Below are 27,020 nucleotides of genomic sequence, written 5' to 3'. Positions count from 1 at the left end.
TCACAATATCGCAAATTGTCCACACAGGGCTTTGCAGTCTGTACAACATACAATGTTTAATCCTTGGACCCTAACTGTAAAAAGCTTGCTAACAGATTCAGTCATTTATTGGTATTCATATTTATATATGAAGACAAAATGTCAAAAACTAATTAAAAAGAATTCCTGTCAGGTACATAGGAAATGTGAATAATTCAAATCAAAAGAAGAAGAACTGAGTAGTTGAAATGTCCAACAAAATGAACCATAGATGAGGTACTATCTAGAGGGAACTGGGATGATGTCAAGATACCAATCACACTGACTTAAGTCAATAGCATTCAAATATCTAGTTTTTTCTGCGGTCCTTAATTTCAGGGGCTATCTGCATCCCCTGAAATCCCCACTGCCTCGACTACCGTCAGAAACTGGCCCGCATGAAATGAAGCTGTAACAGTTATGCATTAATGTTTAGACCCTGATCTAAACAGCACTTGGGGACCTACCCAAATAAATCAAATTCCAATTCCAACATTATGATATGGTCTTCAACAAACTCAAGAGCTTTCAACTGTTTCTAATGATCTTTGTCAGACATATCCAGAGCTTTCAACTATATCATATGGCCTTCATCAGCGAACTCAAGAGCTTTCAACTGTATATAATGGTCTTCATCAGCTATCTCAAGTGTTGGTGGTGACAAATGGTGCTGACAGGGTGTTGTTTACCTGCTATCTTCCATGTGTTGCCAATGCTATCTACTAGTGTCCACCTTGCTTTCCTGAATGAATAGTGAGATTTCTGCCATCAACTGTAGACACAATGTCTCAATGTTGGGTCTTTGTCAGACAGATTCCACACACAATCTAGATTCTGGAATTTAATAGATTTTCAAAAGGAGACATATCATGCTCACTTTAAGACTCATACTTGTATTTAGGGTTTCCACCTTAACATGTCCGCATCCATTAATGTTGAAAAAAAAGCATATAATTTTTCTCATACATACTGGTTAATTTTCACACAGAGTAGATTACACAACTTAACCATGAACATCTATGGTTCTATGTGAACCTACTTTATAACCCCAAAGGTTCAAAGTTACACACGGCTAGTGTCATTCAGTAAAACAAAACATTCAGGGAGAGGAAAACGTGCCTTTTTGTCTTGCTTCAGTCATTCCCTCAATGAGAGAAAACCCACTTTTCTACATCCTCAGCCTCATTCTTTTCACGGCTTGTAACAAAAAGAGCCGATTTAGTCAATGGTCAGTTTTCCTCCTAATTTTTTCCTTAAAGGAAAAAGAATTATTACTGCTCCCTTTTTTAAAAGGTTTGAATCACTTTCACATCTGTGTGTCTGCTTTCCATCCCAGGGCAGCATTGTGTGTGACTTTTGTTTTGTATACGTTTTATATTTGGAGAAAATCCCTGTGACTGAAATTCAGTAGAGGCAGCTTTCTATTTGATTAAGGCAGTCACCATGGTAGTAAATACATAATACTAGTGAGAGATGAACGCTGAAACAGAAGTTTATGGATTTTTGTATGAAAATAGAATTAAATGTAACAAGTTTCTGCCATTGGCTTGGCCTACTATTCATTAGTAGAGTCTGACGCGTCCTGTCCTGCCCCGGCTATAAAGGCAATGTTTTCTTCTGTGGGTGCATGTGTGTCACGTCTAGAATCGCGTCTTGGTATGATGACATCAGTGCAGGGCAACACTTTGTATATTCTTCCCTAGTTCTTCTCTTAAGTCTGTATCTGACTAAAAGACACGGACAGACAGACACATAGATGGACTAAGACATATCCTCTTTGAACCTTACTCACTTAATGTGTGTGTCATAATTCTCCTTTTATTTCTCTTTTTGGATGGAAACACAGGATAGTTAGCGGGGCGCTTGGTTAGCAAACTGAACGTAATTCCCCAAGAAAGAGTTTAAGAACCCACAATGGTCCGATTTAATGTGAGAACACATTCAATATCCAGGTCCCCCTCAGGAGGTTAATTGCAGAATTTGACTAACATTTCATTCATTTAATGTTGTGAATTCAATTCACAATCTTCCTATCCATCTCTTTTTCACTCTTAGCAAAAGGAAAGAAGAAGTCTGAGCAGAAGACTGGGACAGTAGGGAAGGGGGCAGGGAAGAAGATCACTAAAATAATTGGACTGGGTAAGAAGAAGCCATCCACAGAAGAGCAGACCTCGTCAGCAGAAGAAGAAGTACCCTTGTGTGGTGAGGAAAATGCGTTAGTTAATCTACTCATGTGTAATCAAGTTCATATCACTACTCAAGTTTGCCTACACAGCAAAATACTTAATTTTCCAGTGTTGGGCAAAAGTGTTGAAGTGCAGAGTTGAAATCACACTGCAAACTCTTATATAGAGTAAATTGTACAAACAAGTTGGAGTCATTATCCAGTGTCAAGATCTGATTAATTTGCAACAATTTCTAGAGTTAAATTTAACTCTTTGATAGGTTTGAAATGTAACTGTACTGTGTCACACTTCTTGGTGTAGGGCTTAACTCTATGTACTGTGGTGCATGGATTGCTGAGGGTGTGCTGGGAACCACAAGGTTGTTGGTTCAAACCCTGGCGGTTCCATGGCCAATGTCTAAGTGTCCCTGAGCAATACACCTAACCCCGAATGGCTCCTTAGGCTAAATGACGTTGTATTTAACAATGAGCACATTTATTTTTGACACTTATTCAGAGTTAAATTGTTAACACTGACAAGATTGGGACAATGTAAACACCAGCTTAGAGTTCAAGTTCAATTTAACTCTCTGAACTTTGCTGTGTACATGTTCCCAATGACCAAAGTCAGAGCTGAACCCTGCTTCATAACGTTTTGAGTCTTTGAAGGCTGAATGCAATCAATTGCATATACCTGGATAGGAGTACACCTTTTTTAAACAGTATTTTCCTCATTAGCATTCTTGGATTGTAACATATTCCCAAACACTGGACCGTGGACAAACATCAGGTCTCTTCATATTTAATAGAATTCAAAATCAGCTAAATATCAATTCATCACTTTATCTATTTCTTTGAAGTTGGCGCAGTCTCTGCTGCATTTTTCTTTCATGACAACATACTGCTTTTGAATTAATGCATTTATCTGCACATGAAGACAGACGGATCTATCTGTATAATTTCTCTTTAGCTTAATTTGAATATTCTCCCGTGATCTCTATTTGGTCTCTATGCTTGTTATTTCTTCCAATATTATATAAAAAGTTGTACAAGCGTGTTGGGTTCTTGAAATTAACATCTTTATGTGCTTGCATAAGTTTTCCGAAAGTTACCCCATGTGTTCACAGTTTGTGGGAAAAGGTGGACCAGTCAGTAATGCTTACCGATTGGACAAATGTCAGCCATTAATAGTATTACAAATAGGGTTTGTCAGGACTTAAACTTTCTGGCTCTATGCACTTTGTCAACAGGCTACCTGAACGTGTTGTCCAATAACCGCTGGAGGGAGCGCTGGTGTCGCTTGAAAGACAACCAGCTGCTCCTCCATAAGGACCGCGACGACCTTAAGAGCCACATCGCCTCGCTGCCCCTACGAGGCTGCGAGGTCAACCCCGGCCTCGATCACAAGCACCCCTTTGCCTTCCGCTTGCTTCGTAATGGCCAGGAGGTTGCTGTGCTGGAGGTGAGTTTCAAATGATCTATTCGATTCTGCACATGGGGAGACGTGTATCCTGTGTTAAGGTCAGCTCCTGAAACTCTAAATAAAGGTTTAAACCTGTGCAGCAGCTCAGAAAATCACTGCTTAGTGAAATAAAGCCGGAGGAGTCCGGGAGAAATGGCAGACTTTATATTTCCATGTGGAAAAAACAATAAATTAATTAATTAATTAATTAACGCTGGTGGGAGCACTGAGGAGTGAACAATTGTAGACGTGATGAGGGCTACATATGAAGTCCATTCACCGTGTTTCTTCCTGCTCCATGATGCCCATTTGTGAAGCATGTGTTGGATGAAGAAGCGCTGATACTGAGACATGCTTTCCACCCCCCCAGCGCCAGACAAATGAGCCTTTCTTAACTGCTAAAATCAATTTAGATAAAATATGTGACTTACAAACCATGCAAAATGTTTTTATATTTCATCTTGACCTGCTGCAGGATCTTCTCCTGTCTTGTTTGTTCTGTGCACATTATTTTTGAAAGATATTTAGAATTAGGCAAAGCTTATAGAGATTTGTGCATATTGTAAAACATATTTGTGCATTGTGAATAAGGGTTTGAAATGAGTCTTGAGGGCACGGCGTATTCTCCATTTCTGCAACAGTAAATCTGTGATCGATACCATGGTCTACTTAAGAAAGCCGTGGACTCGCACTTATCTCCGCTATGTGCACCTGGACCGACTCAGCGCCTCCTTCTCAGCTCGACAAAGGTGCAACCGATTAAGCCGCGACGAGCGGGTCACACCAAGTCACGCGGCGCTTAATCACTCAGCCCGGATTTATTTATTCTACTTTAGTGCAATACCCCACCTGGGTGAAGACGACTGGGCGGTCATTGAGGCAGGTTACTGCGATCTTTTTCGGGGCAGGGACAATGCTGGTGCAGCTTTGTAGTATAAAGTCTTATCAAGGCAAAGGATGCGTCATCACATAACTTTCAAAGCTGTGAGCTGATATCATGAGCTTCTTGTTTGTGTGGAACTAATTTGATGTTGATCTGATTTACCAATAAGAGAAACAAGCCAAAGAGAATGTAACCTCCAGTTACCAGTAGGTGGCCCGATTGACTGGGATAAAAAATATGATGACCTTCACCATGGAGCATCCTCAATGTGACAGATCTGACTATCCTGTGAGCAGTAGGATGTGACTGTGCACAACCTACAATCATTCTAAATTGTTGCAATGTCTTCAAGATCAGGGTATTACGGCACATGTGACATTTGGACCAGGTTAGACAATGTACGGATGAGGTACGACAACATCCTGTTTCGTGGTGAATGGTGTTTTTTTGCCGCCAGCTATCAATTCCTTACACACTGTCTATTTTTCCAGGCCTCCTCCTCTGAAGAGATGGGCCGCTGGTTGGGTATTTTATTGGCTGAGACCGGATCCACCACGGACCCCGCCACTCTGCACTACGACTACATCGATGTGGAGACCACCGCCAATGTCATCCAGCTGGCCAAACAGTCCTTCTGGTGAGGGACACACACATTTTCTCAAGTGATGAAAACACCAGCCTAAATCTTTTTTTTTTTTTTTTTACATTGACTCATTTTGTTGTGAATTGGGATGTTGCCAACCAACCCTTCATCGACAGTGTATAGACCGGTGTCGGAGTAATGACACATCCAAATGTGAGATTATAGAAGGTGGATTATTTTGAAATTCATCTTGATGTTTTCTCGATGTAGTTTCACGAGTAAGCGCGCTGTCTCTCCTAACCCATACCTGGACAACCCCATCAATGGCTATGCCTGCCCCACTGGAATGGCTCTGCACTATGACGATGTGCCCATTAATGGAACGGTAAGACTACGGCTGCTCAAAGGCCGTACACATCGACAACGTCAGATGAAGCACATTGTAGCTAAGTTGAATAGGGGTAGGAGTAGTTGTAACGCTAGTAGCAGTATAGAAATACTAGAAATATTAGCAGCGTTAGTAATAGTTGTCGCAGTATTATTAAGCATTTTGTACAAAAAAAAGCATAGTTTTAAACATGTTAACCACAAGACCTTGATTTTAAAAGGATGTGTGTGTGTGGGGGAGAGAAGGGGCCCTCAATGATGGTATATTCATCCCAGATTTATTGAGTAGAAGGTTATAAGAGTGAACTTAAATTGTAGTTTGCTTGCTACGCCCCTAAATGCAAAACTATGGGTTCAATAAAAAAATAAGGATATCATTAGACCCAAGAATCTGCCGAACACAGAGGTATACTGTATATATGTGTGCGTCGGAAATAGGAACCTGGAACAGTTTTCAAAACTGGGATTGTGGAAATGCTGAAAAAATAAGAAGATTCTGATGCTCCTCTCCACTCTGTGATGATAATTACGTTAAACGTTCACATAAAAGCAAAATTAGCACAACCCCTCAAGTCCCCACATGTGGGAAATAATCAAGTTTATATGACACATTAAATGACACTTATTATGGCAAAAGAGAGTAAATAACTTTCACGATTCACTTATCATCTTTCCTGTCTATCCGGTTTCCATTTTCCTTTTTTTTGTCTCTCTCCTCCTCTCCCTTTCTTTTCTCCTCTCTTCTTTCTGCCTGCTTGCATGCTTTAACCCAAGGACCCGGGTGTGCAGTACTCCAGTCCCAACACAAGGGGGGGGCAGCTGAAAGTGGATGTGCACTATGAGAATGCTGAGCTCTATGAGAACATGCCATCGTCCAAGCTGGACATTTGCTATCCTCCCAAGCCTTCCTCTTCTTCCTCTTCTTCTGCCAGTCACTACAAAAGTCCTGTTTCTAAAGTGTCTTCTAAATTCCTGGCTGCTGATACTAAAACCAAAGCCACTGCTCAGGTGACTAACACTCTGCTAATCGCTGTTTTAATGTTCTACTCTTTCAATAATGATTCACCACTCTTTCTTTAGTTTCCCGATATCTCCTTTCCTGGAGGACTGACACACCTCTCATTACGATCCAGGATAAAGAACACCTGTGTGGTTCTGCAGACATTTTATGGACCTGTCCCACTTTTTAATAACAAGTGTCACTATACAATCTGTTGAATTGAATGTGCTTTAGCCATATGAAGCCATAGAACACTTAGATGTTTATTTTATTAAACAACAGTGGGCTGTTATCATAATGTAGGATTTTGAGTTATACCTTTCCTTTTTCTGTTTTTCCAACATAGTACAACATTGTAAGATCAAAGAAGAAAGGTCATCTCAATAAAAAAGCAGATAAGATGCATTAGAACTAATAATATGGACCATATATTCATCAGGTGTACACAACTCTCTCTAAGCTGGTATTTTGTACATATGATGTTTGTTGGACTGACAGTGTTAAAAGAAATACATAACTACAACTTGAGGAACCAATGTTACATTTTACTAAATGACTTTACTATACTATACTTTATAATACTACTATACTATACTATTACTATACAAGTTCCAGCATTTTAAACCTTTACCTCCTTTTTCTCCTCCACTCAGATGAAGGGAAAGAAGGGCACAGGGACCAATGGGATGGCATCCAAACTAAAGACCGAGCCAAAGAACCAGACCAAGAAGAATGGGGTCAATGGGACCAGTGGGACAGCTTCCCTGAAACGGAACGGCTCCAGTAAGTAGCTACAGCAAGAGTTCACATTAGTGTCCCCTGTTGATATCAGAAGAGCTTAACAAAGTAAAATATCTACAGGCAGGACAGAAAATGGGCTTTTGTGTCATTTTGTGTAACACCTGTCCCAGGGGGGGTCCCAGCCTCCCCACTGCTGATGTCCTTCCAGCGAAACTCAACGCTGTTTGGGAAAATGCTTACAGTTACAATTAATACCCAAGTTACAGTTGGTTTTAGAAGGAGGGAGTAAATAACTTCGATCCGTGTGACCCACACGAGGCAGACTGAAGCTGAGGTAGTGGAGCGCGACATGGCGCCCAGAAAGATGGAAGATGGCGACATGTGGTCCCGTTAAACCGTTTGGTTTAGAATAGTGGTTTTCTTTCCAATTCGTGGACCATGAGTGTTGTAACCGCTTGGGAAGCCAGCCATTCCCCTGAATGTCCAAATGGAAATAAAGAATATGTGTCATGTTGAAATGTAGAGTGTGCCACACTGTTCTCACCTTTTGTGTGTCTGAATTTGACAAAAATGTTTGTTTTGGCTCTAACTGGAGCTGAAAGTGACTCCTGCGCTGTGTGAGGAGTGGGCCACATGCGCACCCCACACCTCGTTGACCACAAATGACATGTGCTAGCGCTAGCGCTAGCTTGGTAATGGTTGGGGAAGTGACGGCCCTCGTGATTGAAGCTTCTTCTCACCTAGTCTTTGTTGTGCAGATGTGGAGCAGTGCAAGTACGGGAAGAACCGGGTGGAGGCTGACGCCAAGCGGCTGCAAGTCAAGGAGGAAGACCTGATGAAGAAGAAGCATGAGATCAGGACCCATCTGACCTACCTAAAGAAGGAGAGGAGAGACCTGCGCACTGCAGTGGAAGCTGCTGCTGGTAGGTGCAATAAGAGCCGGTTAGGTCTGAAATGTAAAGCAACAGGAAAGGAAAGTGTTCTCCAACCCTTCCACTCACAAGTTTTTAAAGTCATATACAGTCATATACATATACATTGCCTGAGAAATCCCCCACTCCTCCCAACGTAGGCAAACGTTCTCACACCTCGCTGTTGGAGCGACTGAACAAGGTGGAGGAGGACTGCAGGCAGAAGGAGCAGGAGCGGGTCAACATGGAGCTGGAGATGACTGAGGTGAAGGAGAGCTTGAAGAAAGCTCTGAGCGGCGGGGTCACCCTGGGCCTCACAATTGAACCAAAAGCTGGCTCCTCTGGAATTCAGGTCACAACTCCTGTACTGTTCACAAGTCACATGTTGCTGGGTTTAAACTAAGGAACTTACCCCGTCCATCTTTGTGTGCGTGTGTGTGTGTAGTCCCCTGCAACGCTGCGACGGGCCCAGGAGTCTTCTTCCTTCTCCAGCTGCAGTGACACAGAGTCCTGCTCCCTGCCGGTCAACAGCGCCTCACTCCTTCGCCGGCAGCAGGGGGGCCAGAAGGCCTCGCCAGTCCGGGGACACGTCCTCAGGAAGGCCAAGGTCAGAGCACCCAATGCATAACCCTTTGCTAATATCAGGCCATTATAGGCTTATTGTGTCAGCTATAAATGAATATTTACTACATCAGTGCATTGGCAGTGTCTGTAGTCACTAATTTTATTGAGCCATATTACACATGTACTCGTATTACTAATTATCCTCAAAGATGGTTCTTTGTGTCTTTTTGCAGGAATGGGAGGAGAAGACTGGCACATAAGCCAGGCTGCCCCTCACTTTAGTTTAATTTCATGTTGTCATTTTCTTTTAAGAAATTGTGCATATATTTATTTAAAACTGTCAACAAAATCATTCACATTGTCAGTGTCACAAACCTTCACATTTTTTGTCACTTGCCTTACATTGAGCATGCTTAGTGTAATAAGTTGTGCCGTCTGCTCCACTTTATTTTCAGTCAGTGGTTTTTATTAAGTGTGGGTTCTAAATGCAATATTAAAAAACAGTATTTATTTGTAAATGTTTCGATACTAGCTTCCCCCTTTTATTTATGTTGGTGTATTTAAAGTTATTTTTGATGAATTTGTGGCGCCCATGAAATCCCGTAACCTACACTGTCATGTCAGCATCAGCAAACAAAGTACATCACAACAATCATTCCCAGCACTAGATCCTCGCCATTTCAGAAAACACAATTATAGTCAAGATCATCCGAGCTGTAAAAAAACAAATTGATCACGGAGGTTTATGTGTGTTGTTGCAGAAAAGTAACCTCTTCTATGCAACATTACACATTGAGACATCCAATCAATCAATGTATTAATTTTACATGGCCATGTTGATGCTTCTGCTTTCAACCAGGATTCACACGCTTCCTATACAGGTGAAACTCGAAAAATTAGAATATCGTACAAAAGTTCATTGATTTCAGTAATTCAACTAAAAAGGTGAAACTAATATATTAGTTTATAGACTCATTACAGGCAAAGTAAGATATTTCAAATCTTTTATTTGATATCATTTTGGATGATTATGGCATACAGCTTATGAAAACCCCAAATTCAAAATCTCAGAAAATTAAAATATTACATGAAATCAATAAAAAAAGGATTTTAAATACAGAAATGTCAGCCCTCTGAAAAGTATAATCATGCATATGTACTCAGTACTTGTCACTTGGTGTTGGAAGACCAAGATGCTTCAATAGCGGCCTTCAGCTCTTCGGCATTGTTTGGTCTCATGTCTCTCATCTTTCTCTTGTCAATGCCCCCATAGATTTTCTATGTCCGGGTTCAGGTCAGGCGAGTTTGCTGGCCAATCAAGCACAGTAATACCACGGTCATTGAACTAGGTTTTGGTACTTTTGGCAGTGTGGGCAGGTGCCACGTCCTGCTGGAAAATGAAGTCGGCATCTCCATAAAGCTTGTCTGCATGAAGTGCTCTAAAATGTCTTGGTAGACGGCTGCGTTGACTCTGGATATAATAAAGCACAGTGGCGCAACACCAGCCGACATATTCTAATTTTTCACGTTTCACCTGTACTTACTAAAAAGGACAATGGTAAGAAGGATAGGTTCCTCAAACAAATCAGACTGGACAATTAACAAAGCTTTTTAATGGATTAAGGACATAATCAACCCCTCACTGAAAGCTGTTTACCATTGGAAGCCCCCGAGTATTCAAAGTCACCCAGTTTTAGCCATACTGTTTCAGAGGTAAATGAGTGTGTGTTTCTCTCAATGGTCCCTTGCAGCAGCACTCTAGATCTAAGGGGTGGAAGAAAGCTCAACTGGCACGTCTAATCCCGCCACTGGTTTATTGTAGTCCTGCATTCTAATTCTGTGTTTGTGTGTATGCGTGGGCGTGTGTGTGTGTGTGTGTGTGAGTGTGTGTGTATGGGAATGCTTTGGATGCTTTAGAAATAAACATGCTGTTAACTCAAGTTGTGTATTCTGCTAAATTCATGATTGTGACTTTAATTTTCAGTCATACACAAACATGTCAAAAATAAACAGTGTTTGTGACATAGAAACTAATGTGTGTGGTTGTGTGCGTCACAAACGTAAATGTTTTTTCATTGTTATGGTGACACTGGAATACGTACATGGTGCTCTGTTGGGGTTGCTCACAGTATGGCGATTGTGTTCACTAAAGTTAGAGTTTGGAAATCAACATGTTCAGGACAGGAGCCCCAACTGCACCTCGCTCGCATCAATATTTTCACATTGATATAGCAGGAAGAAAGAATTGTGTGTGTGTGTGTGGGGGGGGGGGGGTTCTAGCTACACGTGTCTTGTTGCCCTTTTGGCTCAGCGAGGCTTATAACCGAGCAAGATGGCTGATGTCAGTTAATGTGAAGCTGCTGTAGATAGCTTGGCTTTGTGTGTTTGTTTTTGCACCTTATACATTTTTTACTTTGTTATATATCTCAGACACTCTCCGCCTTGGTGACAGACAAACTTGTGTATATGATAATAAACTCCCCAAAAAGTGACTGTGTGCCTCATTGGGTTGTGATGAGTATCCATTAAAAAAAAATCGATGTCTTCTGTTTCCGAGCTACAATGACCCATTCTGTTGTCTCACCATGGTTGATCCTTTGAAAGTGGACAGTTCAGGCTGGCTCTTTCTCTCGTGTCTACTGGTTCGGTTGCTTGTTTATACTTATTTTGGCACGCAACGTTCACTAGGGGCAGCACAGTGGCGTGGTTAGCACGTACAACATCTGCTGTGGACTGAGGGTTGATAAGCAGCTCCCTCTTAAACTTGCTTTCAGAACTGGCCCGTGCCCGTGCAAGGTTAAAGGCGGTGTTGAAATCAAATGAAACCTTTCCGATCAACTGGCATTGATGATAGAGTTAAGGATTCGGGCTCCCCAGCTTTCAGCAGTTCGGTCTCTCCAACCAAACATGTTCTGGACCAAACCTCGTCCGTGGGACCCATTTTCTAGCTCCTCACCAAGAAGGAAATCATCCACCCCTCTTGATGTAGCACCAACGGCTTTTGTCCAAAAAATAGTTCACTAGATCCCCAATCCCAAAACAAATGGCCGTGCCCACAGCAAGACTTGAGGAAAAACTGCAAACCCGATCAACGCACAGTGAAGTTATGTCTGGGCAGAAGTTTAATTACCATGTGTTGTTATTTTTTAGGTTTACTGCATTGTTTAACGAGCCATTGTGTACGTTTATGACCTGTTTGTGTCTTCCCTCCTTTCTTTTGGTTTATCATCTACTAACCAATACACCTGTCCCTCCACCAGTATAGATTTACCTACAGACAAACACCTCTGCCATCTTGTAGCCACACATGCCTGCCATGTAGCAAGCTCCTCTGCACGTCTCCCCTCCTTATCTCTGACACACGTTTTTATTTGAAGTTTAGATATTAGGATGTCGTATGATAGCTTTTGTTGATGTCAAATGCTATTGATCTGATTACTAGTATTGTTGCAAATTAATAGATCCCGTTATACTTTAAGGAGCGGTTTTCTGTGATTTCTCTGTGCATTTGTGCTGTGATGCTGGCTCGAAACAGTCACTGTATAAACTGAAAACTTAATTGATATTCACCCATTAAGAAAGTTAATTATCAGACAGATTTATAGTTTGTTATTAGTCCCTTTCTAGGGTGGTGTCCTTTCATTTATTTTGTGATTATTGATATTGACGTCAATGATTTAATTTAACATGATAATTTAATTTCACACTACCACAGCAATGGCATCCAGAGAAACTATATCACCAGACAACTAACTTCAAAGGCGCTCTGGGCATAATAAATAACTTTGGTTTTGTCTGAGTTTAACATCAGAAAGCTGCTGGTCATCCAGGTTTTGATGTCCTTTAGACATGCTTGAAGTCTAACAAGCTGGCTGATCTCGTCTGGCTTGATTGATCGATACCATTGACTATCATCTGCATAACAATGTGTGTTTTCTGACAAGAACCTGGTGCCTGAGCATGTGAGGCCGTGGATAGGGGTTAGCGAAACCCAGAAATCTCTGCAGTTGCTTTTGTTCCGAAAGTAACGACCACTCAGTAACCGCACTAACCTTGGCACCACCCATCTGGAACTTTCCTGGTGACACAATGAAGCCCAGGAAGGGGACGGAGCGTTGGTGGAACTCACACTTTTAAGCCTTGACAAATAATTGATCACACTCGTCCCCTATCCCTGATTCGAACAAGGTGATACGAATTCCTTAGATCAAGCTTAGTGAAGATAGACGCCCCCTGCAACAGCTCAAAAGCAGAGGAAATGAGTGGGTCCAGGAATCGTAGGAGTAGAGGCGCCCCTTATAAAGGGAGGTTTCGGCTAGGAGGCCGATAGCGCAGTCGTAGGGACGGTGAGGAGGTAGGGAGGCTGCCCGGGTCTTTTCGAAAACCCGAGGTCCAGATATATGGAGGGATCCTTGTCTGGTGTCTGTCACGGAGCAAGGAAGCTTGGAAAGCACATCTGCGCATGTAAAGGAGCCTCTAAGGGCTCCAACAGTAGCTGGAGTTGCTCTGCCAACCCCTGATCAATGAAGCGCTTGTCTGCTGCTGGGTCAATACACACTACAAATTCCAGAAAAGTAGCGGGGGAAGTTTGGAGGGCCTGTGTCAGGGGTCTGGAGTGAGATGAGGGGGAAAGGGTTTTATTCACCAGTAATTCTCCTCCTCCCGGGGAGCCCTTTAACAGGCATCTATCCAGAAAGTGTCCCAGCTGCCCGCAGTACATGCACCTCCCCTTCTTCAGTCGATGCTGACGCTGCTTAGGTGAGAGACGAGTGTGACCTAGTTGCATGGGCTCCTTAGGGGGTATCGTCTGTCTGGTGTCGCAGTTCAACTGGGGGTTAGGGCGTAGGTCCAGCTGACGGGTTGGAGAGAGTGGCCCCTGGGGCTCTGGAGGTCTCCTCTTAGCCTAGAGCAGTCTTCCTTCAAGAACGATGGACCCCGACGCCTGCGAAAGCAGGTCCACCTTCTCTCCTTTGTCTTTCCATCTCTTCCTTTTCCTCTTTCCTTTCTTTTATTTTTTTTCTCCTCGTCCCGGCCCAGCCTCGGCGAGGGGGTGCACGTGACGCGACACTCTCTTGCTGTGCCAGGTGATGCGCGCTCATGGACGGCCGGGGCTGCCCCTTCTCACGGACAGCCCCAGGGTCGCGGCGTCGGCGGGGAAGGAATTTATTAAATGCCGCTGCCTGCCGCCTCTCATCGTGGAACCGATCCACGACCGTGTCAATGGCGTCACATATAGTTTTGTCCTTTGACAATGTGGAGAATCGTTCAATTAAACTATTTAAAAGAACTGACTTTAAAAAACGGGAAATATAGACTAGAATCTGAGCTCAGGGTGTGATGGAACAGACAGCATGGATGCATGACCTATTGCGGCGTTCTAATTTGAGAGAACTAGGTGCAGACAGTCCCTCTTGTATCGCCTTGTCTCGGTCCAGTCGGGCCTTTGTGGGGAAAAATGTCTGAATCAAGTCAGTTTTTAATGTTTGATAACAGCTTTTAACAAAGAAACACAAAATAGAACATAAAAAATGACCTCATGGTAATCAGAAAACATATGCGCAACATCATGTGTTAAGACTACTGTGTAAATTCATGGACTTAAAGTTTCACTGTTATGTAATTTTTGTTGTATGTTTGCACCTTTTTGTGCCGATCCCTCAGTGGATTTTACCTGTTACACACTACAAGAAAATCAACTACCATACAAGGCCTGATGCTCATGTTAATTCAGTTAGTTCATTCATGACATTGTCTCTGATCTGAACAACATTCCAGCTCGACGGCACTTCAAATCCTCCAGTTGTTCTTCCAGGTGGTTTGAGCTGTCCACAGTGTCTTCAAAGTCCTGCAGCAGGACCCAGTTCCCCAGCAGACCACGGCGCTCCTTCAGCCTTCGGTTTTCTTCCAGTAGGCGGTTGCGGCCCTGCTTAGTGCTGGTCAGGCGGTCCCTCTTCCGTGCCACCATAGCCTCCAACTCGGCCAGTTGCTCTCGCTGGGCCCGGACCTCCCTTTTGGCCCAGAACAGCTTCTCCTTCATGTTTGACAGGAGCTAATAAAAACAAACACTGCTCACTCACTCGGCTAATGACATGAATTCTTATATGTGAATAAGCATTGGTCAACTTACTTCCAAACTGCTGCGGATCTTTTTCTGCATCCTTGAAGATTCCTCATCTTGCTTTTTAGTGAATTTTTTAAGCTCCAGCCTCTGTGTCTGCAGTTGTTCAAACTGGCGATGTAGGGGCTCCCTCTCAGGCGCTTCCTCCCTGCGGAGCTCTGTCTCCAGTCTGTGAATCTTGGTCCTCAGCTGGATGTGCTTGAGGCGCAGTTGGGTCAGCTCATGCTGCAGCAGTTCCTCTGTTGCCCCGGTTTCCCCGACTTTGAGCTGAGCAGCCTGTTTACCCAGACATCGGCTCAGTGCTGCCACGGCTACCGGCTGCTCCAATGCCACCAACTCCCTCCATTCACGTTCCACCTGAGTACAAACAGGACCCACGGATCAGTAAATCAGAACACTTCTCATTTGGGTGCTTTAACATATGCTGAATAACAGCATTGATTTTGTCTAATGAAAGTGCATTTAATATAATAATAACAACGTGAGAGTACTTGCTAAATGATTCCATTTTAATTTCTAAATAGGGTGTTCAGATTACACTATTTTTTTCAGGCCTTGTAGTTTGTAGTATTTTGCATGCTAACGTTCTCCTAAATCACTCCCATTGCTCAATAAGCACCTCACTTCCACCTGTTGTAGAAAGTAATACATCATGAATGGACAAAAACATGTTAAAGCATTTCCCTACAGTTGCTCCACCGGCACTAAAACATCTCTTCTTGACTACAGCTGCCACAGCGGGACCCTCAGAGCCCTCGGACCCCCAGCCCTGAGGGTTACCCACCCGGAGACACCACATGCTGCATTATTATACAGCCTCCAAATCTGTCTCAACACGTTCAATTAACAAATAATAAAATATTTGGGGTTATCATCCTCATCACATATCTACTTCATCCTGTGAATATTCTCTTCCTTGTCAAATATGCACAGCTCTTTTCATTTCAATTTCATGAATCTTTTAGAGCACATTTCTCTATTTTTGTTCGATTATATAGTAAATGTATTATTTTCACTGTTTTTATTGTCTACTGCTGCAATAACGAATGCTTCCATTATATTAGTATTACTCATATTACTACTCTCATTGTATGTATCACTTCTGTCATATGGGTTACGGTACGTTGTAATTCTAGAAGCCCTTCACAGACCCCGGAGATCAGACCGACCATGTCCAGCTTCTCCTGGAACTTTAATCTCAGCCTCTCTGCCGGCGGCTCAGTGGCGACCTGCAGCTTAAGGTCAGTCAGAATGCTCATGTGCTTCTTGTAGTGCTGCTCCGACACCACTTGGTCCGTGCCCATGTGGCCGCCGTCCATGGCCTTCTTGTGGAAGAACCCTGCCAGCTTTACATGCAGCAGGCTGCGCTGCCGGAGGGCTTTGTCCCTGTCCTCACGCAGCTCCTGGAGGAGCGTGGACTCTTCGGGACTGGTGTCTTCTGTGGCTGCGGTAGGACCAGTGGATTTATGTTCTTCAGCATCGTCTCCCTCCTGTGCAAACATTATGTTCTGGCCTTCCAGTGTCTCCCTGTCGGATTTGGGTGGTCCATTGTCATTAATGTGGCTTTGAAAAACAGCAGATTCCTCATGGTACATTTGATGTTCTTTCACGCCGCTCTGCTTCCAATCCAACGCTTCACATGTCTTGATGAAATCAACACCCTGGAACTTGTTTCCACTGTTTTCTTCAGGTTCCAACGCGGTCTCTTCTTCCACAGGCCACCCTTTATTACTTTCAGAGTTTTCTTCATCTTGATCTGATGCAACCATTTCAGCTGGGACACCTCTCTTACCATTTCCATTACCTTCCTGCTTGGAGGTATCTGCCGATAAAACCTCATTCTTCACCTCGTTTTCTGTCTTGCCATACATTTTCAATACAAAGAGAATACCCCAAAGTAGTATTACATTTCTCTACAGGTCTCGTGCAATTCTGAAGTCAATGACACGGTTCGTTTTGTTTCGGTTGTCCTGGAAACTGGGTTCGGCAGCGAATCAGAGGCGCCCCAATCGTACTCATTAATATTAACAGTCAGGATTTGAGTAGGCTGCGCCGCGAAGCTCGCTATGCGCATGCGCGCCGTTCTGCCTCCAACAACAAGAAGCAGGAGCCAGGCAACATGGCCGACCTGGGGAAGAAGTACTGCGTTAACTGCCTAGCAGATGTTACGAACCTGCGGCTTCGCTGCACCGACTGCCCGGATATCGAGCTGTGTCCGGAGTGTTTCTCGGCGGGCGCGGAAATCGGCAATCACCGGAGATGGCACGGCTACCAGCAGGTCGACGGTGGTCGGTTCTCCCTCTGGGGTCCCGAGGCAGCGGGAGGATGGACCAGCAGGGAAGAGCAGTCGCTCCTCGATGCCATCGAGCAATATGGATTTGGAAACTGGGTACATCAGTTTGTTAACTCACTTCACTTGATTTTTGGGCCCTTCACAACACAGCAGCTACGATCCTAGTATGACTTGTACTTTGAGTTCAGAGTACAAGTCAAATGTGGAGGTAACGCGTCGGCTAGTATCGATCCTTTGAAGTTATCGTTCATGACCTTTAGGGGCAATCCGTGTTGGCTTCCTCGTCGTAAGCGTTGGACGAAAAGCTTTGTCGCTGACAAACCAGGATGATGAGATCAAATTAGAGAAATGGTCACACATGAATATGTTTACCAAGGAGGTCCACTAAGCTAGAAGTGAAAGTGCGATACTTGTAGGTTACGTGTTAGGATCTTTATACTCAAAAGAAGTGTAACCGGGCTTTTTCAATATCACCCAAAAAACATTTTTCATTAATTTCATGACAAACGCTTTACTTACACGTCCCATAATGAGTCAGGTTGTGGATTGCAACTAAAACATACATAGACCATTGATGAATCTATTATGTTCGTTTTGTTATTATAATTACTTTAAATAGTCATAGCCATTGTCAATGGCTACAGTTACGTAATTACTGTTTTTCAGGGGAAAGAACTGTAGATATGTGTGTGTATTGCATTTACAAAGTAACACTTGAATATCCTAAAAAGTTGAGTGCTCTTTAACCCAAATTTAACTGCCTTTTCTCTGAAAATCAACTTAAAAGATTAAAACGTAACTAGTTAATTAAGATAAATGATACATTAAAACATGGCAAATGTACCACAGATATATAAATTGCTATATCCTTGCTAAGTGGTTAAGATTAAATGGTTAAATATCAAATGTATTTACAACAAACTTATTACATAAGTCAATATGAAACTTTAACACGTTTTACGATTCAAGAGTTGAATAATTTATAATCACAAACTTCTTACACACACTTGCACGTTGCCTATCCTTTTTTTGCAACCTTCAGTGGACCTGCTGTGCTCTAGGTTTTTATTAATAATAAGTCTATCAACTGAATACTGTCTTACTTTCCTAATTTTTGGTATCAAATTAATTAATTAATCTTACATAAATCTTGAAAACATGGTTATTTTCAGAAAATAACGGACCCTTTAAATATAATGAAAATAAGAGAAATAGAAAACAAAATCCATCCCTTTTGTATTTCTTCTTTGATGCTCGTTACCAACAACTTCCTGTCCGCGCTGTGTTTCAGGAGGACATGGCCGCTCACGTTGGAGCAACCCGAAGCCCTCAGGAAGTCATGGAGCATTACGTCACCATGTACATCCACGGGAACCTTGGTAAGGCCTGCATCCCTGACAGCATTCCCAACCGAGTGACGGACCACACCTGCCCCAGCGGAGGACCCCTGTCGCCGAGCCTCACCACCCCACTCCCCCCGCTGGAGATCAGCCTTGCCGAGCAGCAGCAGCTGGGCTACATGCCGCTACGTGATGACTATGAGATTGAATATGACCAGGACGCGGAGAAGCTCATCAGCGGCCTGTCTGTGAACTACGACGATGACGATATGGAAATTGACATGAAACGCGCCCACGTGGACATTTATGTGCGAAAGCTCCGAGAGCGCCAGCGACGCAAGAACATCGCTCGAGACTACAACCTGGTGCCCGCGTTCCTGGGCCGGGACAAGAAGGACAAGGAGAAAGATAAGCCGGGCGCGCCAGGAGTCGCGTGCGGTACTGGCGGTGCGGGGGGTGCAGGAGCCGGTGGTGGCACAATCGGATCAGGCTCCACGACAGCAGCAGGATCAGGCCCCGTTTCCAGTAGCCCCAAAAGAAAGATCACCAAGGAAGAGAAAGAGCAACGGCTCAGACTACGGGGGCTCTGCCAGTTCATGGCCCATAGGGAGTTTGAAGACTTCTTTGAGAACATGCATAAAGAACGCGTGCTTAGGGCCAAAGTGCGTGAGCTGCAACGCTTCCGGCGCAACGGCATCACGCGCCTGGAGGAGTCGGCAGAGTACGAGTCGGCGCGCCACAAGCGAGAGAAACGCAAAGAGAACAAAAGTGTGATCACGTCCAAACGAGGCGGCGCAGGAGGCGGCGGACTGGTTTCTAGCATGGGACTCGGGGTTGGAGCTGCGGGGGGAGGAGGCCTTGCTGGTGGGTTGGGGGTTGGAGGTGGGATCAAAGAAGAGGGCAAAGATGGTGAGTTTGCCACCATTGAGAATCTGACAGGCTTTGAGCTGTTGTCAGACAGGGAGAAGGTGCTGTGTAGCTCTCTGAACCTCAGCCCAGCACGGTACCTGACTGTCAAAACCATCATCATCAAAGACCACCTGCAGAAGAGGCAAGGCATCCCTGCCAAGAGCCGGCTGCCCAGCTACCTGGACAAGGTCCTCAAGAAGCGCATTCTGATCTTCCTCACGGAAAGTGGGTGGATATCTCGAGACGCATCCTAGCGGCCCATCTCTGATCAATATGTGGATCGTTGCTGATAGCTGATTGGTATAATCTTCGTGGGTGGGACAAAACTACTGGCTTTTTTCAATGGTGACCTTGTGAATATGTACATTGCAAAGAAAGAGGATGGGGGGGAAAAATGTATTTTCATACCAGAATGAAAACTACCCTATATTTTTACTTTTGGAAAGGGATGATATTACCTCCATGGGTTTAATGTACTTTGTGTCCATATTGTTACTACATCAACCAAAATGCTAACAGGTATCTCATGTACCGAAAAAATCCACTTGCACATGAAAGAAACATGGATTAGATATATTTCAGGACCTCTCAAATTCTAATTTGATTAACCATGTCAGCTGTTGTATCACTTAAAGATGGACTGATCTCTGTTCACATCTTTTAACATTAAAAAAAATGTTCTTCATAGTCAGTAAACTCTCAATTTATCTCAATAAAGAAAAAGAATCAGGGGACAAAACTCTCTCTCTCTCGATTGAGCACAGGCTACTGAAGGCAAATTGTATCTGGGTCCCAGTGAGAGAGAGAGAGAGAGAGTTTATTTATATATATATATATATAAAAGCTGGTATATCACTATTGATACACATTTGTGCCAATCAGCAAGAAATGTAAATATATGCCAAAGAATATTAAAAAGTCATTCAGACACTGTCGTCATTATAAACTGTCCACTAAATAGCATCAAAGTCAAAAGAACCTGCTCAGCACAATTCTCCAAAGTGCCAGTTCACATAATATAAAGACCATTTTTTCTTCTACTTTCCGTTTCATTTATTGATGTAGTTCCATTTGGTGTGAGTTGCTGATATCTGCCGTATAGATGTGACTTATCTCCAACATAACGTTACTAAATGGCACTCTGCTCATTGTGCTTAAAGCAACAACAACAATGCCTCTCCAGATATCATGAGCCATTCACTACTAACAAGGACAACAAAAATGCGTGTTTTTGAGAGTTCCCTCTTTAAAAATCAATTTAAAGGATTATTAACATAAATACATTTGCCTGAAAACCCTGGCTTCAGATAGTAAGTATTTATTTCTCCCTAAAATTGTTGCAAAAAAAAGGTCGACCTACTTTGATTAGTAAGAGGAGCACTGAAATCTATCATGTGAGAGGAGTAAAACTGTTTAAATGACGGTAAGAAATACCATTAGAGTTAGATATAACACCCGTTATTCATTAAAGTAGAAATAAGTATTCATTTCTGCAGTGTTGTATCAGTCGGGCTCCCATTTGTAATTTAATTTAGGTCAGAACCTAAATGGGTTGTAGTCAGAAACTCCACTTTATTCATTTGATCTCAAAAACGTGGTTTTACGGAAACCTGAATGTGTCTCAGCTCTGCTGTCCACACAGTAATGATATACACGTAGACGCACATGATTATTATTATTATTAGCTGTCAGTGTCCCTCTTCTAACAGAAGGCATAACTGATGACTCATTCTCCTGCGTTTTCTGCAAGCCGGGCGCTGGCCATCGCACTAAGAAAATTTAAATGTGTAATTTCAAAGCAGAAGCTCGAGAATCAAAGAAAGGAAAGGCATTTGAATTGATCTTAAGTTTTGAAGTTGGCCTTTTTGTGGGGAAATGCAAGTCAAAAGTAGCATTAGTTCTTTAGCGGTACTAATTGAAAGTAGAGCTTTGTCATATTTCATCAATGAGATGCTCCAAATCATCGGCATAGTTTTGGTTAACCAGTTAAGGGTGACTGGTGATATTTTTGATTTCACTTTCACTTTTGAAATCCCATTAAAAATCTGGCTAATATTTTTTTGTTCTAGAAAAATGCTTTCTCATAATAAAGTATGTTGATCAAACTTCTGCTAAATACTGGCTATTACAACTTTTTGACTTTGCGGCATTAATGTGAAATGGACCACAAATAAGCATGAAATGATGCTTATTTATGAGTATCTTTATTGTCATCTTTCTCTCTTTTTTTTACAGTGGCGTTGTTTGGCATACATAACTAAATGCTTCTTATTGTTCTAAAATTGTGTTTGCTGTAAATGACTCAAAGAAATGGCATTTGTATTTTCCAAGAACAATTTTGCATACTATGTATTTGTAGATTGTAGATACAACTGTAAGATCAATTTGAAAAAGAAACCAATAACTGCCCTGTGAAGTGTACAGTATTTTTTGTCATGGAAATGTTTATAGCTTTTGTAATAATAAAAAAAAAGGATTTTGGAATACAGAGCTTTTTCTGAAAGGTGCAATAGTGATGGCATGCTACTGTGCTTTCTTCAACGTTGTGACAGTTCTGATACTATGGAGTCTTTTTCTTTAGTTATTGCACATGCAAAGGTGTGATTGAAGGTGAAGATGTATTATCAGCACACTGATAATTGAAGCCTGTCATCTGGCTCGGTCCAGTCGGTCCTGGACCGCTTGCTATAATGAAGATGGGTGTCACCAAAGATTACCCAGTACTGTTCAGAGTAGGGGTCACCAACCTTTTTGAAACTGGGAGCTACTTACGATACAGTAGTGTGAAGGGCTACTTGTTTGACACAAACTTACTGAATAAGTTGCACAGAACACCCTATAATGTGAATATATGACAGTGTTAATTATTCCTCAAAATAATTAACAGATTTCCTTGACAACAGTAGTAGCAAACTGTCAGGAATCGGACCTCAATCTGCACAGGTTCACCAAATTGGACAACAGGTGATCAGAGAGACGTTGCCTGATCTGATGAGACTCGATTGCAGCTGTGACATTCAGATGGGAGGGTCAGAATTTGGCATAAACAACATGAGCAAGGATCCATCCTGCCTCATATCAACGGTTCATGCTGCTGGTACAATGCTGTGGGGATATTTTGTTGGCACACTTTGGACCCTTTAGTACCAATTGAGCTTTGTTTAAATGCTGCACCCTACCTGGTCTGGAGTATAATGAGGTCTTTTTTCAGAATTGAAGGCGTTTCATGGCCGTTTATTTGTGATGAACCAGAGATGATATCCTTGTGAAGTCAGACCATCTCAAATATAGTTGTGTCCAGGTTAGACTAAATAACCGAAGTATTGTTGTTCAAATGACATTTTATTTAATTTCAGGATGTATGAAAGAAGCGCACTAAACCATCATACCAAAGATGATCAACTTGGACAAATGTAATATAATCCTTCTAATGGTTTCAGTTAAAGAGACATTACTGTCACAATGCCTGAGGCTGGCTCACCAGTGCCTGGTCGGATCCAAATGAACAGGAAGGCTCGGGGAAGCCTAACTCCATTCAAAGTAACCTTGCATCATTTCTTCAGATATTCAAGTAGCCTCCTGCGCCTCCTTTTATTCACAGAATCAATTCAACACTCACAAATAAAATTTAAATTCAAGATTATTAGAGCTTGAAACCAAAGTCAGTACTATGGTATTTGCTCAATTTGTGGATGGTTTTGACATCATAGCTCACCAAAAAAAGCCTCTCAATTAGAGGACTATGATCACTTGACCATTGTCTCTCAGTTAGGGTTGATGGTTGTAAGCGACATGAAGCCTCCGTCTATGACGTAGTGAGGCTGACAACAACTGACTCTGGAATGAATAACATTACTAACTGAGGATTTTACTGTAAAGACAAAGTCTACTATAATCTTTCTGATAAAAGCTGTTGGATATTGTCCTGATACAAAGTCCAGCTCAGTTGGGTTCCCGTCTCTTGGACACTCAACCAGTCTGTTGTACTTGAGCTCACAAGACACTCAGGCAACAAAGCAAATCCCAATTTGGCACAGTTGAATCATCATTTTTAGGGGGCTTTAGCCACGCCCACTAATGCTGGCCTGAGGGTACGGCCGTGAAGCTTGTAACCCACTTTTGTTACCATGGCGACAGTGCCAGGTTCCTTGCCATCTACTGGTGCGTGGAAGAGCGCCTCATGCTCGTAGGGGTCAAACTTCTCGCCGTCAGGGTTGAGCTTGATGAGGCCATGCTTTGTGAAGACCTTCTGTATCTGGACCTCAGTCATCACCAGGCCATCAAACAGGTTCTTCAGGTGAGGGTTCTGAGGGGTCACCTCCTCCTTGGGCACACTCTCTGTGGCCTTTTCCAAGATGTCGGCTACCTCCAGTAGATCCTTACAGAAGCCCTGGATTCCTGGTGATGGAAGGACGTTAGATTGTTCTTCCACGTGATTTAAATCATCAGTTACAAAGAGAGTTTGCGAACTATAGCCAGAACTATGCCAGGCTATAGCAGCAAAAGGTATATCATAGCTTATCAAATGAAGAATTACAAAATCAAATAAGCAAAAAATATACATTTCATTCTGTCATCAAACATTGATCAGTCAACAGTTGATAACAAATATTTACAATACAAAATATGTTTTGTATGTATTTAAAAGCCAGAAACTGAAAAAGCACAGCTTCTCTGTGAAGTGCAAAATCAACGGGTAGACAAAAGACAAGTAATAATGTAGTAACACATTATAAACCGGTTTGATAAGCGTGTTATGGAAACCCAAGTTGGATGCATTTTAGTCTGTAAATAGCGGAAATACAGATTTGAAGTAAACTAAAACAACAGTATCACTTTATGACGCCACACTATTTAATCAAAAATGCTTGAATTGCCCTTGTTCCCAGTGACATCCATTGGTTAGAACATGCAACTACAGAATGAACACACTCATCCACTGCAACATTAAGTTGTGGATCCGGTATATATATATATATATATATAATATATCCGAAAAGTGATAAGAGATAAAATAACAAATCTTTACCATATAATTTAGCATCTTCGATCATCTTCTGTGTCCTTGTTCTGAGGTTCTCTGTGTCTGCTAACGCCCGCTTGTATTTCTCCTGAAAACAAGTTGGAAATATAATTTCAAATGTCAGCTATGCATAGATAAGCTTCTACATTGCATAAAAGTTGCAATCTTTAAAGGCTGTAACTGTTATTTTGATGCAAAACTAATCAAATATTTAAATGAATCATAGGGAAAAATTGGACAACGGTTCGCATTTCTCTCTCAAAACGACACAGAAAATCTTTTGAGTGCCATGGGTGTAGAAGATTTTCATAGAAGCTGGAGGGTGGTGATGGTCGGTTCCTCCGGTGGTCGGCGGAAGGGTCCTTTTTTAGTAGCGACATGGACCCGCCTCCTCTGCTTCATGCAAATAACATGTAAATGAGTATCTTACGACCATGGGTTTGCCCTAAGTGTTTTTTTTTTCTTCAAACTTTATTGAGAATGTAGCACAACACAGCGACTTGCAAGTAGCGAGAAGTGTCTTAAATAAAGTGAAGTATGTCTTAATGCGAGGCTTTAATCAGACTGACATCACGTTCAGGTCTGGTAGACGCAATTCAAGAGATTGACAGGCCGTTGATTACATTACATGTCATTTGAACTTTTATCCAAAGCGAATTAGAATAAGTGCATTTCAACCATAAGGATACAAACTCCGAAAAGGAAACATACAAGAGCAATTTCATCATAGGAAGGTGGCGACAGATCATGTGACTTGCCGATCAGATCATAGGAAGGTGGCGATGATCTTGCGACTCGCCGATCGGATGATGGGAACATGGCGATAATCAGAGAGGCATGGCAACATTAAAACCATATAGAATGGGAGATATGTATCGACCGTGCATGCTAATATAAACCCAAAAAAATAAAACGATAACACGTTTTCCAGCGACGGCCAGTGGTCAGACAAACGGTTTGGCCGGACGGGGGGATGGGGACGTAGTCGGTCCGCTGGTGCTCTCGGTGGCCGGGGGCTGCGGTCGGTTATCAAAACATTGGCCAAATGACCCGCTTCAAACTTTATGAACACATTCAGAATCCCTTTGTGTTGATGTCTAAAGCCTCGCATTAAGACATACTTCACTTTATTTAAGACGCTGTGCTACTTGCAAGTCGCTATGTTGTGCTACATTCTCAATAAAGTTTGAAAAAAACCTCACCATCGCCACCTTCCATCGACCACTTTTCGCACCCGGCGCTACTGAAAATAATATGGGGGACTTGGGAAATTCTTCACATTATTGTCAAAAGATGCAGTAAAAAAATAACACGAGTATAACAACAGCCCTCCACTTAGTTAGCAAACTCACCGTCATGTCCTTCAGCTCGTCCTCCAGCTGGCTCTTCTCCTCCAGCAGGAGTGTTTCTGCTGCGCTTTGCTCTGGCTTCTCGGCCCCCCCGGACACGTTGCCATTCTTCTGCTGGGTGGCTGTGCAAAGCAATCGTGGATATGCTCTGTATGGTAGGAAGGGGGAGAAAGAGATTCTTTGTTTACCACAATAGTAAAGTAAGTTAAGAGTTTTGGGTCGTCAGTTGAAAAACAAAAACCTCTCCATCATTAGTAGATTATTAAAATCATGGACATAACTCTTAGTTTACAGCTCTAATATGCCCATGTGTTACACATCAGCCTATGTATGATATTTTAAATCTAGTGAGATCAAGTGAATTAAAATATTTAGACACCATTGTGTCCTAGTTCCTTGTCCAGACCTGCTAATTGAAGCACAGAGTTAAGGTAACAACTTGTATGACTAAAAGTGTTCAAATACTTTATATCATTATAGTTACTTTACGGCGTAAATAGCGTCCTCTTATTTTCTTCTGGCCTATGAAGTGTAGCGCCATTCCATCCAATCCCACAATTATCTAATTAGTAAGCACTTCAGGTTCACTACAATAAACCACATTTAAGAATTCGGTTTGGCATTTTCAAAAGGTCCCTCGCGCCCGCACACACGCCTCTTTAGCATGTGTCATGTTATGTCATCATCCTTCGATTGAGAGACACACACACACACACATTAAAAGTTATTAACGTTAGATTGTATCTTTTGCATATTCATTCCATGTTCTCTATAATATTGACATTAGTAACGTTGCATATTTCTAACGTAGGTGGAAGTTTCAAATAAGCTAAGCGGATTCACTGTGATATTAAAGTTATTTGAGGTTTGTCAATTGCGCAAATAAACAAACTACTCGCGACATACGCTGGTCATAAGTGTATCAGCTGATCTCCAACACACTTGCACACAGGTCTCGTCAGACAGTTTGAGTATTATCACGTAACGTTAAAGGTCAACATTAAGGACTAAGAGAGCAAACGCATGCTAGCCAGGCTGCTACTGACTTAACCGTGCCTTGGGCAGACGGAAGCTAATGATCGTGCCAAACCATGCCTAACATGGTGTTACTGACACATTTCACTTTACAAAGTAGAGATTTAAGTGTGTTACCTAAACGTAGGTGAAGCTACACGTGAGTAGCTTCGTCTCACCGCCAGCACGCAAAAACTCGCCATTTCTCTCGAAAAACCACTGCTACAGTGTGTAACACACGCTGATGGGACGCGGAATAGT

The 27,020-nt window shown here is 42.5% G+C and overlaps 4 protein-coding genes across 7 annotated transcripts in view; 2 read left to right on the top strand and 2 right to left on the bottom strand.

Annotated features, from left to right (window-relative positions):
• The window catches only part of afap1 (actin filament associated protein 1), a 58,887-nt gene extending 47,682 nt beyond the window's left edge, over positions 1–11,205 (top strand). For 3 of the 4 annotated variants that reach the window (XM_037480433.2, XM_037480434.2, XM_037480432.2), the window contains exons 9-18: positions 2,074–2,220; positions 3,433–3,644; positions 5,019–5,164; positions 5,381–5,495; positions 6,272–6,505; positions 7,151–7,280; positions 7,997–8,161; positions 8,311–8,501; positions 8,595–8,756; positions 8,947–11,205. In XM_037480433.2, coding sequence (XP_037336330.2) covers positions 2,074–2,220; positions 3,433–3,644; positions 5,019–5,164; positions 5,381–5,495; positions 6,272–6,505; positions 7,151–7,280; positions 7,997–8,161; positions 8,311–8,501; positions 8,595–8,756; positions 8,947–8,973 — 1,529 coding nt within the window. In that variant the 3' untranslated portion in view covers positions 8,974–11,205. The remainder of the gene's footprint in view (positions 1–2,073; positions 2,221–3,432; positions 3,645–5,018; positions 5,165–5,380; positions 5,496–6,271; positions 6,506–7,150; positions 7,281–7,996; positions 8,162–8,310; positions 8,502–8,594; positions 8,757–8,946) is intronic. The other variant, XM_037480435.2, reaches the window with a different exon arrangement.
• Positions 11,206–13,890: 2,685 nt separating this feature from the next.
• cfap184 (cilia and flagella associated protein 184) lies at positions 13,891–16,790 on the bottom strand. Its single transcript, XM_037479374.2, has 3 exons — positions 16,001–16,790; positions 14,841–15,188; positions 13,891–14,762 (listed from the first exon to the last, which is right to left on the bottom strand). The coding sequence occupies exons 1-3, from the start codon at positions 16,700–16,702 to the stop codon at positions 14,454–14,456; spliced, it is 1,359 nt and encodes a 452-aa protein (XP_037335271.2). The 5' UTR covers positions 16,703–16,790; the 3' UTR covers positions 13,891–14,453.
• Positions 16,791–16,894: 104 nt separating this feature from the next.
• Positions 16,895–21,460, top strand: tada2b (transcriptional adaptor 2B). Its single transcript, XM_037479373.2, has 2 exons — positions 16,895–17,220; positions 18,416–21,460. The coding sequence occupies exons 1-2, from the start codon at positions 16,951–16,953 to the stop codon at positions 19,625–19,627; spliced, it is 1,482 nt and encodes a 493-aa protein (XP_037335270.2). The 5' UTR covers positions 16,895–16,950; the 3' UTR covers positions 19,628–21,460.
• Positions 21,461–21,555: 95 nt separating this feature from the next.
• grpel1 (GrpE-like 1, mitochondrial) lies at positions 21,556–27,020 on the bottom strand. Its single transcript, XM_037479375.2, has 4 exons — positions 26,898–27,020; positions 25,749–25,893; positions 24,403–24,484; positions 21,556–23,771 (listed from the first exon to the last, which is right to left on the bottom strand). Exons 1-4 carry the CDS (start codon positions 26,960–26,962, stop codon positions 23,425–23,427), a joined length of 639 nt encoding a protein of 212 aa, XP_037335272.1. The 5' UTR covers positions 26,963–27,020; the 3' UTR covers positions 21,556–23,424.

This window comes from Pungitius pungitius, chromosome 1 (genome assembly GCF_949316345.1).
Source record: "Pungitius pungitius chromosome 1, fPunPun2.1, whole genome shotgun sequence".
NCBI classification, from domain to species: Eukaryota; Metazoa; Chordata; class Actinopteri; order Perciformes; family Gasterosteidae; genus Pungitius; species Pungitius pungitius.
This window is presented reverse-complemented; position numbering and strand designations above follow the sequence as displayed.